The sequence below is a fragment of the Loxodonta africana genome, chromosome 9, assembly GCF_030014295.1.
Source record: "Loxodonta africana isolate mLoxAfr1 chromosome 9, mLoxAfr1.hap2, whole genome shotgun sequence".
NCBI classification, from domain to species: domain Eukaryota; kingdom Metazoa; phylum Chordata; class Mammalia; order Proboscidea; family Elephantidae; genus Loxodonta; species Loxodonta africana.
This window is the reverse complement of record NC_087350.1, coordinates 77,625,031-77,637,520: the sequence shown is the minus strand read 5'-3', so window position 1 is coordinate 77,637,520 and position 12,490 is coordinate 77,625,031. Positions and strand designations below refer to the sequence as shown.

The window sequence follows — 12,490 nt, the reverse complement described above, 5'->3', positions numbered from 1 at the left end:
CAAGTCTAGGCTATTTTAAAACTCCATGCTTGATCCAATTTAAGTCTCTCCCTTCTCCTCTGGGGCAAGGTGGACCTTGGAAAGGAGGGTATGGAGGTGGTTTTGCTTTCTCAGATGCCCAGTTGTTCCCCTTCCCTGTGGGGCCTCTGTGGGAGGAAGGAGAGGGAACAGACCTTTCTGAGTGTGACAGCCCCGGCCAAGCCCGTGTCCTCCTACTCACTGTGGGTGGTCACCACTCTTCCCTGAGGTGAGCTGCATCGGCAAGCTCGTTGTCCTTCTCTCTGGTTGTCACCACTGTCTGGGGTCTTACTGTAGGTGGTGGAGGCCCCACCATCAGGTCCTCAGTCTCAAGCAGCTCCCACAGCATCGGTGAGGCCTTGCAAGATGCAATTGCATCTTCCTACTGACCCCAGGACAGCAGCACCATACCACATGCCTCTGATGCTCACCTTCCTTCTCCCATATTGAAAATCCTGAGCCTACAAACCTCATCTACCCTGTCTACCCCCATCTCTAGGCTTCAGAGGTTGCTCTTTCACACCTCTTGGGAACCAGGAATTTGAAGAGATGTTCTGTCTGTCTGGGCTAGTATCCATCCCATCCACTGTGGTACAGAAAGGGGGTAGCTTCCCTTGCCAGATGCTGGTCTCCTGAGAGGCTCCCTTCTGTACCCCACTCCCACATAAAGAGCTGGGGGAGAAGGGAGTGGCTGTAGCTTCAGTTCTGTGAAAAAGGAGTTTCTTATAAGCACTGTGGAGAGGTGGGTCACTGTACACTTGGTGTTCTTCCAACATTGTAAGTGGAATACTCAGTTGTCCTTTGCGAGCCCTAGTCACCAACTCAAAAGATTCCTCTTCTCCCCTTACACTACCATGCTGCACAGGCATGGATAAGATGAGGTGGAAAGCCGACCTGGGATTGAGCCTTAGCCTACATTCATGAAGCCCTCCGTGTGAGAGTTAATTGTAGCTTCTGCTGGGCTCCCATGATGCACAGTTGGTATCTTAATGATAGCACTTATTTCATCTCGCCTTGCATTATCATTAGCTCTGTCTGGCTCCCCAACGAAACCAAGCTTTTCAAGGTCAGGAACTGTGTCTGACGTATCTGCCTCTGCTCTCCCCATCATTAAGCAAAGGATTTTATACCTAGTGACTCCTCAATAGGCCTTTGTTTGTTTGAGTGGACTTTGCTGAAGGGCTTATCTTGAAAATTGTCTCAGAAAAGTTTTATATGGAATGGTGATTTTCTACAATCTTTTTTTTTTTTTTTTTTAAGTGTGTGTGTTTTTTGGCAGGTGTTAAAGGAGAAAAAGGTTCCTGGGGTCTTCCTGGCTCAAAAGGAGAAAAGGGTGACCAGGGAGCCCAGGGACCACCAGGTAACCCAGCTCTTGTTCCAGATCTTGCCTTTGGGTTTTGTTCCTGAGAAATGTAACAGAGCCAGAGAGTAAGACTGATTACATTTCAACCCTGACCTCAAGCTCCATTGAGTTCTAGAGAGACCCAGTTATGGGCGTGGAGTGTCCAAGGTAGAAGGTTATCAAGAGAGACCAGAAGTCCTGTTCCTTCATGTTTCATATGTGAAATGAGGCCCAAAGTGGGCCAGGGACTTGCTCGAGATCCCACAGTGTCTCAGGTACCAGAAATGCAAAGGGGTATCCTGTCTGTCTGATCTAGTGTCCACCTCACACACCATAGTGGGGAAAGGTGGTAACTCCTCAAATGCTGGTCTCTGAAAGGTTCCTTTCTGTGCCCCATTCCCATATAAAGAGTTCAGGAGAAGGGAGTGATATAGTCCCAGATCTGTGGAAACAGTGCTTCTCACAAGTGCTTGGGGGAGGTGAGTTGCTGCACAGTTGGTGTTCTTCCAACCTTGTAAGTGGAATACTGGGACTAGGGACTCACTTCTGATTCCAAGTCAGTGATCACTCAATTAGACAAACCTAGTTTACTTTCTGTAGCATATAACAGTGGCTGCCAACTGGGAGACTTTTATTTTTAAATTTCTGAAATTATGATTGTGAATTTTATGAAGCATTTCTTTTTTAGGTCCTCCAGTTGATCCAACTTATCTGAGACATTTTCTGAACAGTTTGAAGGTGAGTATTTCTCTACTAAACATTTGGCCAGTGTTTCCAAATTCTTGGGCTTATGTCGGAAACCAACTTCATCCCTAAAATTACTAAATTACTAAAATAGTCCTATGTTCTCTGCTTCCAGGGAGAGAATGGAGACAGGGGCTTCAAAGGCGAAAAAGGAGACTCTAATGGCAATTTCTTTGTGTCTGGGCCTCCGGGCCTGCCAGGAAGTCCTGGACTGGTTGTGAGTAGTAATCCCTCCCAGCCGTCTTCCTCAAGGAGTTATGGCTTTCCCTGAAAGTTCTCAATAAGATTAGGCAGTTGGAGAGTTAAGGGTCAGTCATAGTACTACAAGCTGAAGGCAGGACTTGGGCATTGACCAGCTCTTCCCCATACTTGTTTATTGATGGTGACCTTGGCTGAGGCCCATGGAAGAAAGGGAGCTGGCCAAGACTTTATATGTTCAGGTAACTCCAGGCCATTAACCGCACTGTCTTATTCATGTAAATGGTGGGAAACCCACTCAACATAAAGGAGTTACATACCAGTGATGGACACATGAGATAACAGAGGCAGAATGGGAAGTGGGGAGGTATTTTTAGAGGAGCTATTTGATCTGAAAGGTTAGAGTTTTGAGTCTGCTTAGAGGTGCCTCAGAAGAAAGACCTGGCTGCCAAATTCTGAAAAATCAGCCATTAAAAACCCTATAGAGCACAGTTCTACTCTGACACACATGAGGCACCATGAGTCGGAATCAACTTGACGGTAACTAAGTTTTTATTTGACCTTTCTGAAATCATATCAAGAAAGTAGCGCCTAGACAGGTTTGGTGTAAGATATGAGGTTTCTCCAGGCCACATGAGAGAAAATCAAGCTGTGTCCCCAAAGAAAATGTAATCCAATTATTGACCCTCAGGGACCAGCACCAAATTCTGGTCCCAGAGCTCACCATAAAGGTAGAATCAGCAAAGCCAGGAGACAGGTGTTGGTGCTATTTCCAGCTCTGCTTTTAATTCACCTTGTGGCCTTAGGCAAGTTCTTTCCTCTTTCTAGGTCTGTTTCTTCATTTGTAAAATGCAAAGGCTAGACTAGATGATCTCCAAGGGGCCTCTGACTCCAGGGCTGTCTGTGTCATTCAACACAATGAGGGGGGCTGCTGCTCTTTAGGTCTTGCACCACCTTGAGTTGATCCCAGTACTGAGAATAATGATAGCAACAGCTGGTTTTTACTGACTTCTTACTGGATATTGGACATTATACTAAGTATGCATTTTATCTCTATACCAAGTATGTAATTATCTCATTTTATCTTCATAATAATCCTGTGAGGTTGTTACCATCATTATTCCCATTTACAGAGGAGGAAACTGAGGCTTACTGAGGATCAGTAGCATGACCAATACCATAGAGTAAGAAAGGATAGGATCAGGATCCACACCTGGGCTATTACCTAGTGCACTATACTGCTCCCTGATGGAGCTTATGTAAGAAAAGCCTGTTCTTCCATCCATTGGTTGAATGGCAGAATGGAACCTTTAGAAAAACCTAGATGTCCAGAGGATTGTTTAATAGAGGCAAAAAAAAAAAAAAAAAAAAAGGCATATAATATGCCACTAAAATGCTGATTGTGAAGAGTATTTAATGATTGGGAATACCAGTGATGTTAAAAAGGCAGAATATGAAAATGTGTATACACTATGATCTCAATTGTGTGAAAATTGCACAAATGAAAGCCTTGGAAAAACAAGACTGGAAGAAACATCAAAATGTTAATAGAAATTTCCTCAGAGTGTTGACTCTAAATCTTTTCACTTTTCCTTATCATTCTTTTTTTGCATTTTCTAAATTTTCTACAAATAGCATGGCATATATATATATGATCAGAGGAAAGAGTAACTCTTAAAGAAAAGCATTTCTGAGGGCCTGATCTTAGGATGGTGGTGTTGTAGTGAAGAGATAAGGCTGGATGTGGGGGAATCTGAACAATCGAGAGACCAACTAGATAGGGTGGAAGATGGTGGGTGGGGTGAGCACAGCCTGGATGACTTAACCAAGAGGTCCAAACAGATGTCTTTATTAAAGGAGTTGAATGGACTTGTAGTGATTTATGTTGCTTTCTCTCTTCTGTGACCGTGTACTTGCCTTAATAGGGCCAGAAAGGAGAAACGATCATCGGGCCTCAAGGACCCCCGGGTGCTCCTGGGCTGCCTGGGCCACCTGGCTTTGGAAGACCTGGCACCCCTGGGCCACCAGGACCCCCGGGGCCACCAGGACCTCCAGCTATCCTGGGAGCAGGTTGGTACTATGAGCTGGCCCCTCACTCATGCTGTCCTTCCTGTGTTCAGGGTCACCACTTCTGGGTGGCTTCTTAGAGCTTTTGGTAAACCGCACTAACAGAGGTCTGTGTCCTGGGTATTTCCTTCTGAGCAGCTTTGTCAATGCCTGGGCCTTAGGGATTTGACAGTCAAGCGTGTGGATTAGGGACCAGCATTGATTCTTGTTATGAAAATTTCATCACCTCTCTGAGCCTCAGTTTCTCAAATGTAATATGGGTGAGATAGAAGGAAATCCCCATTTATTGAATGTTTACCTAGCGTTAGGTGCTCAGCTGGTCACTCTACTACATTATTTTATTAAATTGTTACAATAGTCCTTCAAGGAATATATTAGAAACCTCATTTTACAGATGAGGAAAGCGAGACTCAAAAACACCTAAAAACCTTTCGAAGGTCACACAGTTAATAAGTGGCACCCACAAGATTAGGACCCAAATCAGTGTAGCTGGAAAATAATAATACTAGTAGCAATAATAGCACCAGTAAGCATTTTTGATTGTTTGTTTGGATTGGCCTGAGCCTGGTGTGGTGGAAGTTACAGAAAAGGGAGACCTGCAGTCCACAGTGTTTGCAGTATTAAGGAGAGTTTTACAGAAGCTGGGGGGCTGGAGCTTTGACTTAGTAATGGATTTTTTGGCTATAAGTGACCAAAACCTAAATCAAACTAGATCAAACCAAAGGAAAATGTACTGGATGGGACGAAGGGGATGAACAATCAATTTGTGAGAGGGGCAGACCTGCAACTGGTCCTCAGGAACTCACCTGCTGCGAGGACTCTCTCACCATTTCTGATCTTGGCTTTTGTCTGTTTGGCAGCTTTGTATTTCCTCACCAGAGACCACATCTGCTGCATGGTGGGAAATATGGCTACCTACAATTTACAGTTTCTGCCATCAGCTAGAAACCTTGATTGTCTTTCTCAATTTTAGTTGGAAAAGCCCTGAGGTAGGGGAAGTAAGTCTTCTCATTGGCCTGTCTTGGACCAGGTGCCCAACCTTGGGCCAATAATGTGACAGGAGGTAGAGGAGATAGGATCACATAAAAACATGGCAGCTCCTTCTGAAACCAAATGATTGTAGAAAGAGGAAATCCCAAGAGAAGGGAATGAGGATATTGATCCTGCAAAGATGAAGGGTACAGGACAGATAAAACCACAGGTGCCCACAGAGACTTGAAGGATGAGTAGGCATTTCAGGAAGTGGAGGGACATTACAGAAAGTGGAAGGATATTATAGGATGTGGTCAGGATGTAGAAAATTTGTAGTCCATAGTAACACTAGAATAGGGAGACCCAGGACACTTCTTTTTACTGAGTAAGGGTTGCCCCTCACATAATATACAGCAATTCACAGTTTACAGAACACTCACTTGTCCATCATCTCGTGTAGCCTTCACGACAACTGTAGTGGGGGAGATGAAATGGATATACTATCAAACTCATTTAATGGATGAAAACACTGAAGTTCAGAGAGGTTAAGTGATTTGGTCAAGGCCACAAACACTAGTAAGTGGCATGACTAGAATCCAAACCTAAGTCATTTAACCCTCTATTCCCCTAGACATTCATCACCTACATGTAGATTTTTCAAGTCCTTCGTAGGAACTGCAGACTTGCATGGAACGACCTGAAAAATTCCATACAGTAATTCTGGGAGTTGTAAAAACATCCTTAACTCTGCCAAGAACTTCACAATTTTGGGGTGGGAATGAGAGGGGTGTGGGGTAGGATGATAGAGTTAGAAAAGTAGAAGAACAAAAACATAACCGCTCCCTAAAACAAAACAAACTCATTGCTTTTTAACACTTTAAAGAGGTCTTTTGCAACAGATTTGCTCAATGCAATGAGTCTTTTGATTTCTTGACTACTGCTTCCATGGGCATTGATTGTGGACCCAAGTAAAATGAAATCCTTGACAACTTCAATCTTTTCTCCATTTTCACAGCTAGGAATTGACAAACCAGTGACCTGAATCCATGTCTCCTGGCCCCAAGGTCAGGGCTCCTGTCACAGCACTGTCCTGCCCTCCTTCTGAAGCCTAACACCTTCTCCTCTTTCAGAGCCTGCTTCTTCTGTCATATGGTTGTCTTTTGGGTGAAGTATGTTGTATCGGTCAGGACATTTGTGGATGCAAATGACAGAAAACTCCAACTGGCTTATACAAACAACAGTGAAAGGAGTTTATTCACTTATAAAACTGAAAAGTTCTAGGCATGGCTTGATTGATCCAGGGCTTCAGTCAAGAATCCCAGGTGTTCCCCGAATCAATCATTGCAACCTGGGTCACATGCTGGACCCAGAGCATCCAAGATGCAGTTAGTGTGGAATGCTTGGCAGCACTGTGAGAGGGGTTATGAACACTCCTCTCTGCATTTTTCAACAAGTGTGTTTTCTAACTTCCCCTTTCTTCTTTGTCTTAGCTGTGGCCCTCCCAGGCCCGCCGGGTCCTCCAGGACAACCAGGGCTTCCGGGAACCAGAAACCTGGTCAGTATTGGTACCAATGTGTATTTTCCATTCTGCTTTGGATGAAATTACTTAAAACTCTGGCTGTAGTGTTCACAGCTGGCACGTGTTTTATTTTGGAATAAGGCCTCCATGAAAATAGAACTGGTAGATAAAACAAAACTATGTATTACTTTGAGAGACAAATCTAATTATGGCTTACGGGTTAATTAAAACAAGGAAATATTTTATGAGTACGAAGATGTTTAAATACTGCAAGCAGTGTTCATTATTTATTCAGTTGACTTAACAAAGTAATAAGATACAGAAAAAACAATCATTTATTATTTAAGTTCCATCCTTCTAATCCTTAATTGACTAAGCTATAATAAGAACCAATCATATTACATCAAAAATTATAAACACAAGTGTTCTTGTGCTGGTCCTTGTGCTGGCCAGCCTTCTCTATTCCGTCAAAGCATGTTGCTCGCACATTCGTTACCCTGCAGATCACTGGGCAGGGCAGAAACCCATTGCCATTGAGTGCTAAGAAAATACAATAATGCACAAAAGGTGGACAAATACCTCACAAGGAGATCAGGCGTCCTAGGAACACTCCTCCGTCTTTGCTGGATTTTAGTCAAAATTTGACTGCCAAAAGAAGAGCTCTCCAGCAGATGGTAGAATTTTGATACGTGGCCACTTTGGGAGAATTTCTCAGCCATTTGGATTCACAAAGTCATTTAAGGCTAATTGAAAATTAATTTTTTTAGAATCTGAGTTGAAATGAAAGAAGAAAATGCCTCTTTTGGCTGCTACATCTTTGAGATTTGATGCTATTTAATAGATTTTTATCAATTGCTAGCCGAAAGGTTTGAAAGCACCAACAGCTCCGTGGGGGAAAGGCGTGGCAGTCTGCTTCCATAGAGATTTATGGCCTAAGAAACACTATGAGGTCGCTTTGAGTTGGAATTGACTCGATGGCAATGGGTTTGGTTTTTTTAGTTTATGTCTTCTTCTAAAATTCCAAGATGACTGTCTAACTTTGGCGGTTTTCTAGACAGAGAAATTGCAGACCACCGTTTTCTATCCTGTATGTAACATTGTAACTACCCAGCTAGGCACAAGATTTCAAGACCCAAGCATAAGTTGCTCACTTGCTTGCATTTCTTATTTTATATTTATTTCATTTCTGTCCAAATGAAAACAAATTGGAAACCATTTAAGAACAGCACAAGATAGCATCATTTAAAAACGTTAGTGTCACTGAGCAGCTGAAAAAATGCAAGGGGTAGCACTTCCCGGTGATTTTGCTAATGCGAAACCCAACAGACAGCCCTGCTTACACTATTTAAGTGTCCTTGTACTCAAGAAATACCCTTTTCTGTTGTAATTTGTTAAATTCTTTATAGTTTAGACTTGTGTTTCAAAGCAATATATGGTTTTGTTTCATCAAAAAGAACACCCTTTGACTATTAATGAAGTCATGTATCTCCACGGGGCACAATAAGTAAGCCTTTTGATAGAGTATGAGGGAATGGCTCATTGTTGACTTTACAAAGGGGCCAGCTTTCACACTGTGACACTGCTATAATGATAACTGCAGTGTTTGGAATTTAAAATTATCTGACAGGTCACAGTGTTCAACAGCATGGATGAGATGCTGCAGAAAGCACATTTGGTTATAGAAGGGACGTTCATCTACCTGAGGGACAGCACTGAGTTTTTCATCCGTGTCAGAGAAGGCTGGAAAAAATTACAGGTAATTTTTAAAGTTTCTTTAACAAACGGCCTCGATACCCTCTAAAAATAATAGTCTGCTCCTGGGAATGCCACTTTCCTGTTGGTATTTCATTCTCGCTGTCCTGTTTTCCTTAAAGCTGGGAGAACTGATCCCCATTCCTGCCGACAGCCTTCCACCCCCTGCACTTGCCAGCAATGTGAGTATTTTCCGGCTTTGCAGCTCGTTCCTTCAGTTGTCAGCGTTTACGGAGTCCCCCTGGTATTAAGCATCAAGCACTCCGAGCTCCAGACAGCCAGGTTTAGTATCTTGTGGAAGTCCAGAAAATACCAGGCGCCAACAGAAGAGTCTCACAATAGAGTCAAGGAAAAACTGGACCCAGAGGCTGGGGACCTGTCTTTCCCATTGTAGTAGCTGAATTCCTACGTGGCCTCAGTTTATTCATCTGTGAAATCATTGCTTGGTGTAAGCAGTCTAGAAGAGCGCTTTAATTTTGATGCCCTGAGACTTCTTGGCTTGATAAGAACATTGTCCATTTTTTAGTCCTACAGTGACTCTGTGAGGCAGGTACTATCGTCCTCATTCTGCAGATGAGGAAACTGAGGCTCTGAAGAAGTAACTAGCTCTATTAAGTGATAGAGTGAGCCATAAAACATGGGTCTTCTGCTTCCTTGATTCGGTGCTCCTTCTAAAAGGCTTGAGACCATCTCCTCTCTTTCTGAGGTTAATTGTTTTACTGGAGCAGGAAACTTCACAGTTAAGAGTGGCCCAAAGACAATAACAAACTATTTAAAGTACCTTCTCAAGAAAAACTGCACTAAGACCTCAGTGTACTGAAAAACGAATTCAATGCATATTCAAGGCATATTCAGAACCATTTGTTTTTCTCATTGATATAACAGCCACATCAGCCTCGGCCTCAGCCGCCACTGACGCCTATTTTAAGTACCAATTATGAGAAGCCTGCGGTAAGTACAATTCACACATTGACTCTGCAAATATTTAATGTGTGTCTGCTATGTGCTACCTCCTGTGCTTGGCACACAGTTGCTACCCTCTAGATGCTTACAGAGTAGTGAGAGAGGCATACAAAAGATAGGCAGTTACAAACGTTTCGATCAAAAATTCTGTAGAAGAATCCTGATGGAAGGGGATACAGAACAACTTTTTAAAATTTTCAATGGAATCCAGACTTTCTGGAGCTATTGAAGCTGGATGAGACCCCTGAAACTATTGCCCTTAGATAATCTTTAAATCAAAACGATCCCCTGAAGTGTTCTTTGAACAACAACAAAAAAGCTTATTTTAATTAGTAAAGTACATCTTCTTTGAGCAGTGTGTTCTTTTAAAGACTTATCTATGTGAGATCAAATTGACAATAGCCACTCGAAAGGTTGGATGGGAAGCTTAAGGGGCAGTGAGTTTAAGATAATCATGGTAGAATGATGTAGAAAAGGATAATGGGAAGAGTAGCACAACTTGAAGAATGTAACCAATGTCACTGAACTGTACTTGTAGAAATTATTGAAACGATGTATCTTTGGCTCTGTATACTTCCACACACACACACAAAAAGATAAGCATTTACAGTCTAGTGTGATAAATGGTTTGCGCAAGGCCAGTGCTGGTAAGTCAGAGAAGTCTACGTGAGGAGGTGAGGTCTAATCTAAGACCCAAAGGAGAGTCAGGAGCAGGAGTGAGCCAGGTGTAGGAGGAGGATCGGAATTGACAGAGGGACTGTGGGCTGGTGGGAGGCCAGGGGAAGCACTGTGCATTTCTCTAATGGCAAATATTCCAGTGCGGCTGAGAAAGGAGAAGTTTAGTCTGCAGATATCAGAAAGGGCAAGGGTTAGTCGTCAAGGGCCTTGGGAGCCAGGGTAGGAACTTCGACCTTTTCCGGTGGGCAGTGGGGAGCTACTGAAGGCTTTAGGCACCACAGAAACAGAAGAAAAGCACCACAACCTCCTGCCCCACCATGTGGGCTCATTCCCTGTCCTTTGACTTAAGACATCTAAAAACATTTTTCTTTTCTGACACCTTAGACCCAGGTCTTACACCATCCTTCCCCAGCTCTGTGCTATGAGATAAAGTAACTCCTGAGATTAGATTACGGAGGAGGGGTGGAGGAGGAGGAATGAGTGGCCCTTGATCATGAAATGTATTCTAAGGGTATGGCAGAAAGGGTTGGGAGAGAGGGCAGTAGAGAGGGCCAGGTTTGGGGAGAGAAACTGTGGGAGAAAGCAAACTATGGAATGGCTTTGATTTTGGCTGTTGGCCTTTACTGAGGGTAGAATTGTTATATGATCCCTAGCTTCCAAAAGACTCTATGCCAGCTACCTTAGTAATAAATGCCATGCCCTTCTTTTTTCAATGTCTTTTCCTCCTGGTCCCAGGCCTGCTAGGGAGATGGAAGAAAGGGGCAGCAGGCAGAGAGCTAAAGGGAGCTTGGGACGTAGAAGCAAAGCCAACTTAAAATCTCTGCTGTGAGCAGGAAACTGGGCTGGGGGAGGACCCAGAGATCTCAAACTAATAGTCCAAAGGCTGATCCAAGGAGCCAGTATAAGGAAGGCATTTCTACGATTTAGCACTGTTTGGAACTGGAACGTGCTGGTTTGGGAGATCATGAGACACTGGAGACACTCAAGCAGGAACTGAAATTCCAACTTCAGGTAGAGGGTGAATAAGATGACCTCGAAAATGCTTCCATCCTAAGAAGTCTATGACCTTATTAGGCGCATTAGAAGGTTATAAGTATTGGTATTTACCCTTAGCTCTTTGACTGCAACATCTTTTCTCTCACTTTTTTCAGTTGCACTTGGTTGCTCTGAACATGCCATTTTCTGGGTACATTCGAGCTGATTTTCAGTGCTTCCAGCAGGCCAGGGCTGCAGGACTGTTGTCCACCTACCGGGCATTCTTATCCTCCCATTTGCAAGATCTTTCCACAATTGTGAGGAAAGCAGAGAGATACAGCCTTCCAATAGTGAACCTCAAGGTAAAAACAAATATTCTTCCCATTGTCTTCCAGATGCACTGGTCACTCCAGGGACCACAGGTTGCTGCCATTCCATGAGATCATCAGAGGACTGCTGGTTCAAAGCCCAGCTCTGTCCCTAACCGGCTGTGTGATTTTAGGCAAATCACTTTCCCTCTCTGGGCCTCAGTTTTCTTATATTTAGACTGACCCTTCCTGCTTTGATGGTCTTGTGATCTTTTTCATTTATATAGTTTCATTTTTCTGTTTATAAAGCACTTTACATTCATTATCCAAGGAGGCCTGGTGGCCCAATGGTTAAGTGCTTGGTGGCTAACAAAAAGATCAGCAGTTTGAACCCACTGGTGGCTCCACAGGAGAAAAGACCTGGCAATCTGCTCCCATAAAGATTTACAGGTTGCTTTTTTTATATGAGTTAAGATCAACCTGAGGCCACACAACAACATCATTATCCTAATAGATACAGTAAAGATGGGAGTTATTCTTTTCTCAGTTTGTCAGAAGAGGACATGAAGGCTCAGTGAGAAAAAACACTTTGCTCAAAGTCACTGAAATCTAGACTTAGTTTCCCCGATTCCCACGTCTGGGCTCTTTGTTCCACCCAAGGATGCCTCTTTCCACAGGGCATTGCCAAGTGGCAGCCAAGAACAGCTGTGAACATGGTCCCAGGGCAGAAGCACTCTGTCCTGCACCCTGGTTTGGTGCTCTCTGTGCATCTAAGCTGTCAAAGCTGGCAGACATTTCTCTGCCCCCACTTGCTGGCCAGCAGGCCCCCGTAGGTTCCTTCACTTATACCGTGGAAGCAGCTGTCTCCTTTAAGACGAAAGAGGGACAATTCTGCCGCTATTCAGACACATTCTCGATTCTGACTACTACCTAGATCTCCAAGGCACTTTGAGA

The 12,490-nt window shown here is 43.6% G+C and overlaps 1 protein-coding gene across 1 annotated transcript in view; it reads left to right on the top strand.

Moving 5' to 3' along the window:
• Positions 1 to 12,490, top strand: part of COL15A1 (collagen type XV alpha 1 chain) — a 116,900-nt gene that overhangs the window by 101,410 nt on the left and 3,000 nt on the right. Inside the window, exons 30-38 of the mRNA XM_010587804.3 lie at positions 1,298 to 1,378; positions 2,049 to 2,098; positions 2,220 to 2,321; positions 4,228 to 4,372; positions 6,832 to 6,896; positions 8,488 to 8,616; positions 8,735 to 8,794; positions 9,498 to 9,563; positions 11,405 to 11,590. Coding sequence (XP_010586106.2) covers positions 1,298 to 1,378; positions 2,049 to 2,098; positions 2,220 to 2,321; positions 4,228 to 4,372; positions 6,832 to 6,896; positions 8,488 to 8,616; positions 8,735 to 8,794; positions 9,498 to 9,563; positions 11,405 to 11,590 — 884 coding nt within the window. The remainder of the gene's footprint in view (positions 1 to 1,297; positions 1,379 to 2,048; positions 2,099 to 2,219; positions 2,322 to 4,227; positions 4,373 to 6,831; positions 6,897 to 8,487; positions 8,617 to 8,734; positions 8,795 to 9,497; positions 9,564 to 11,404; positions 11,591 to 12,490) is intronic.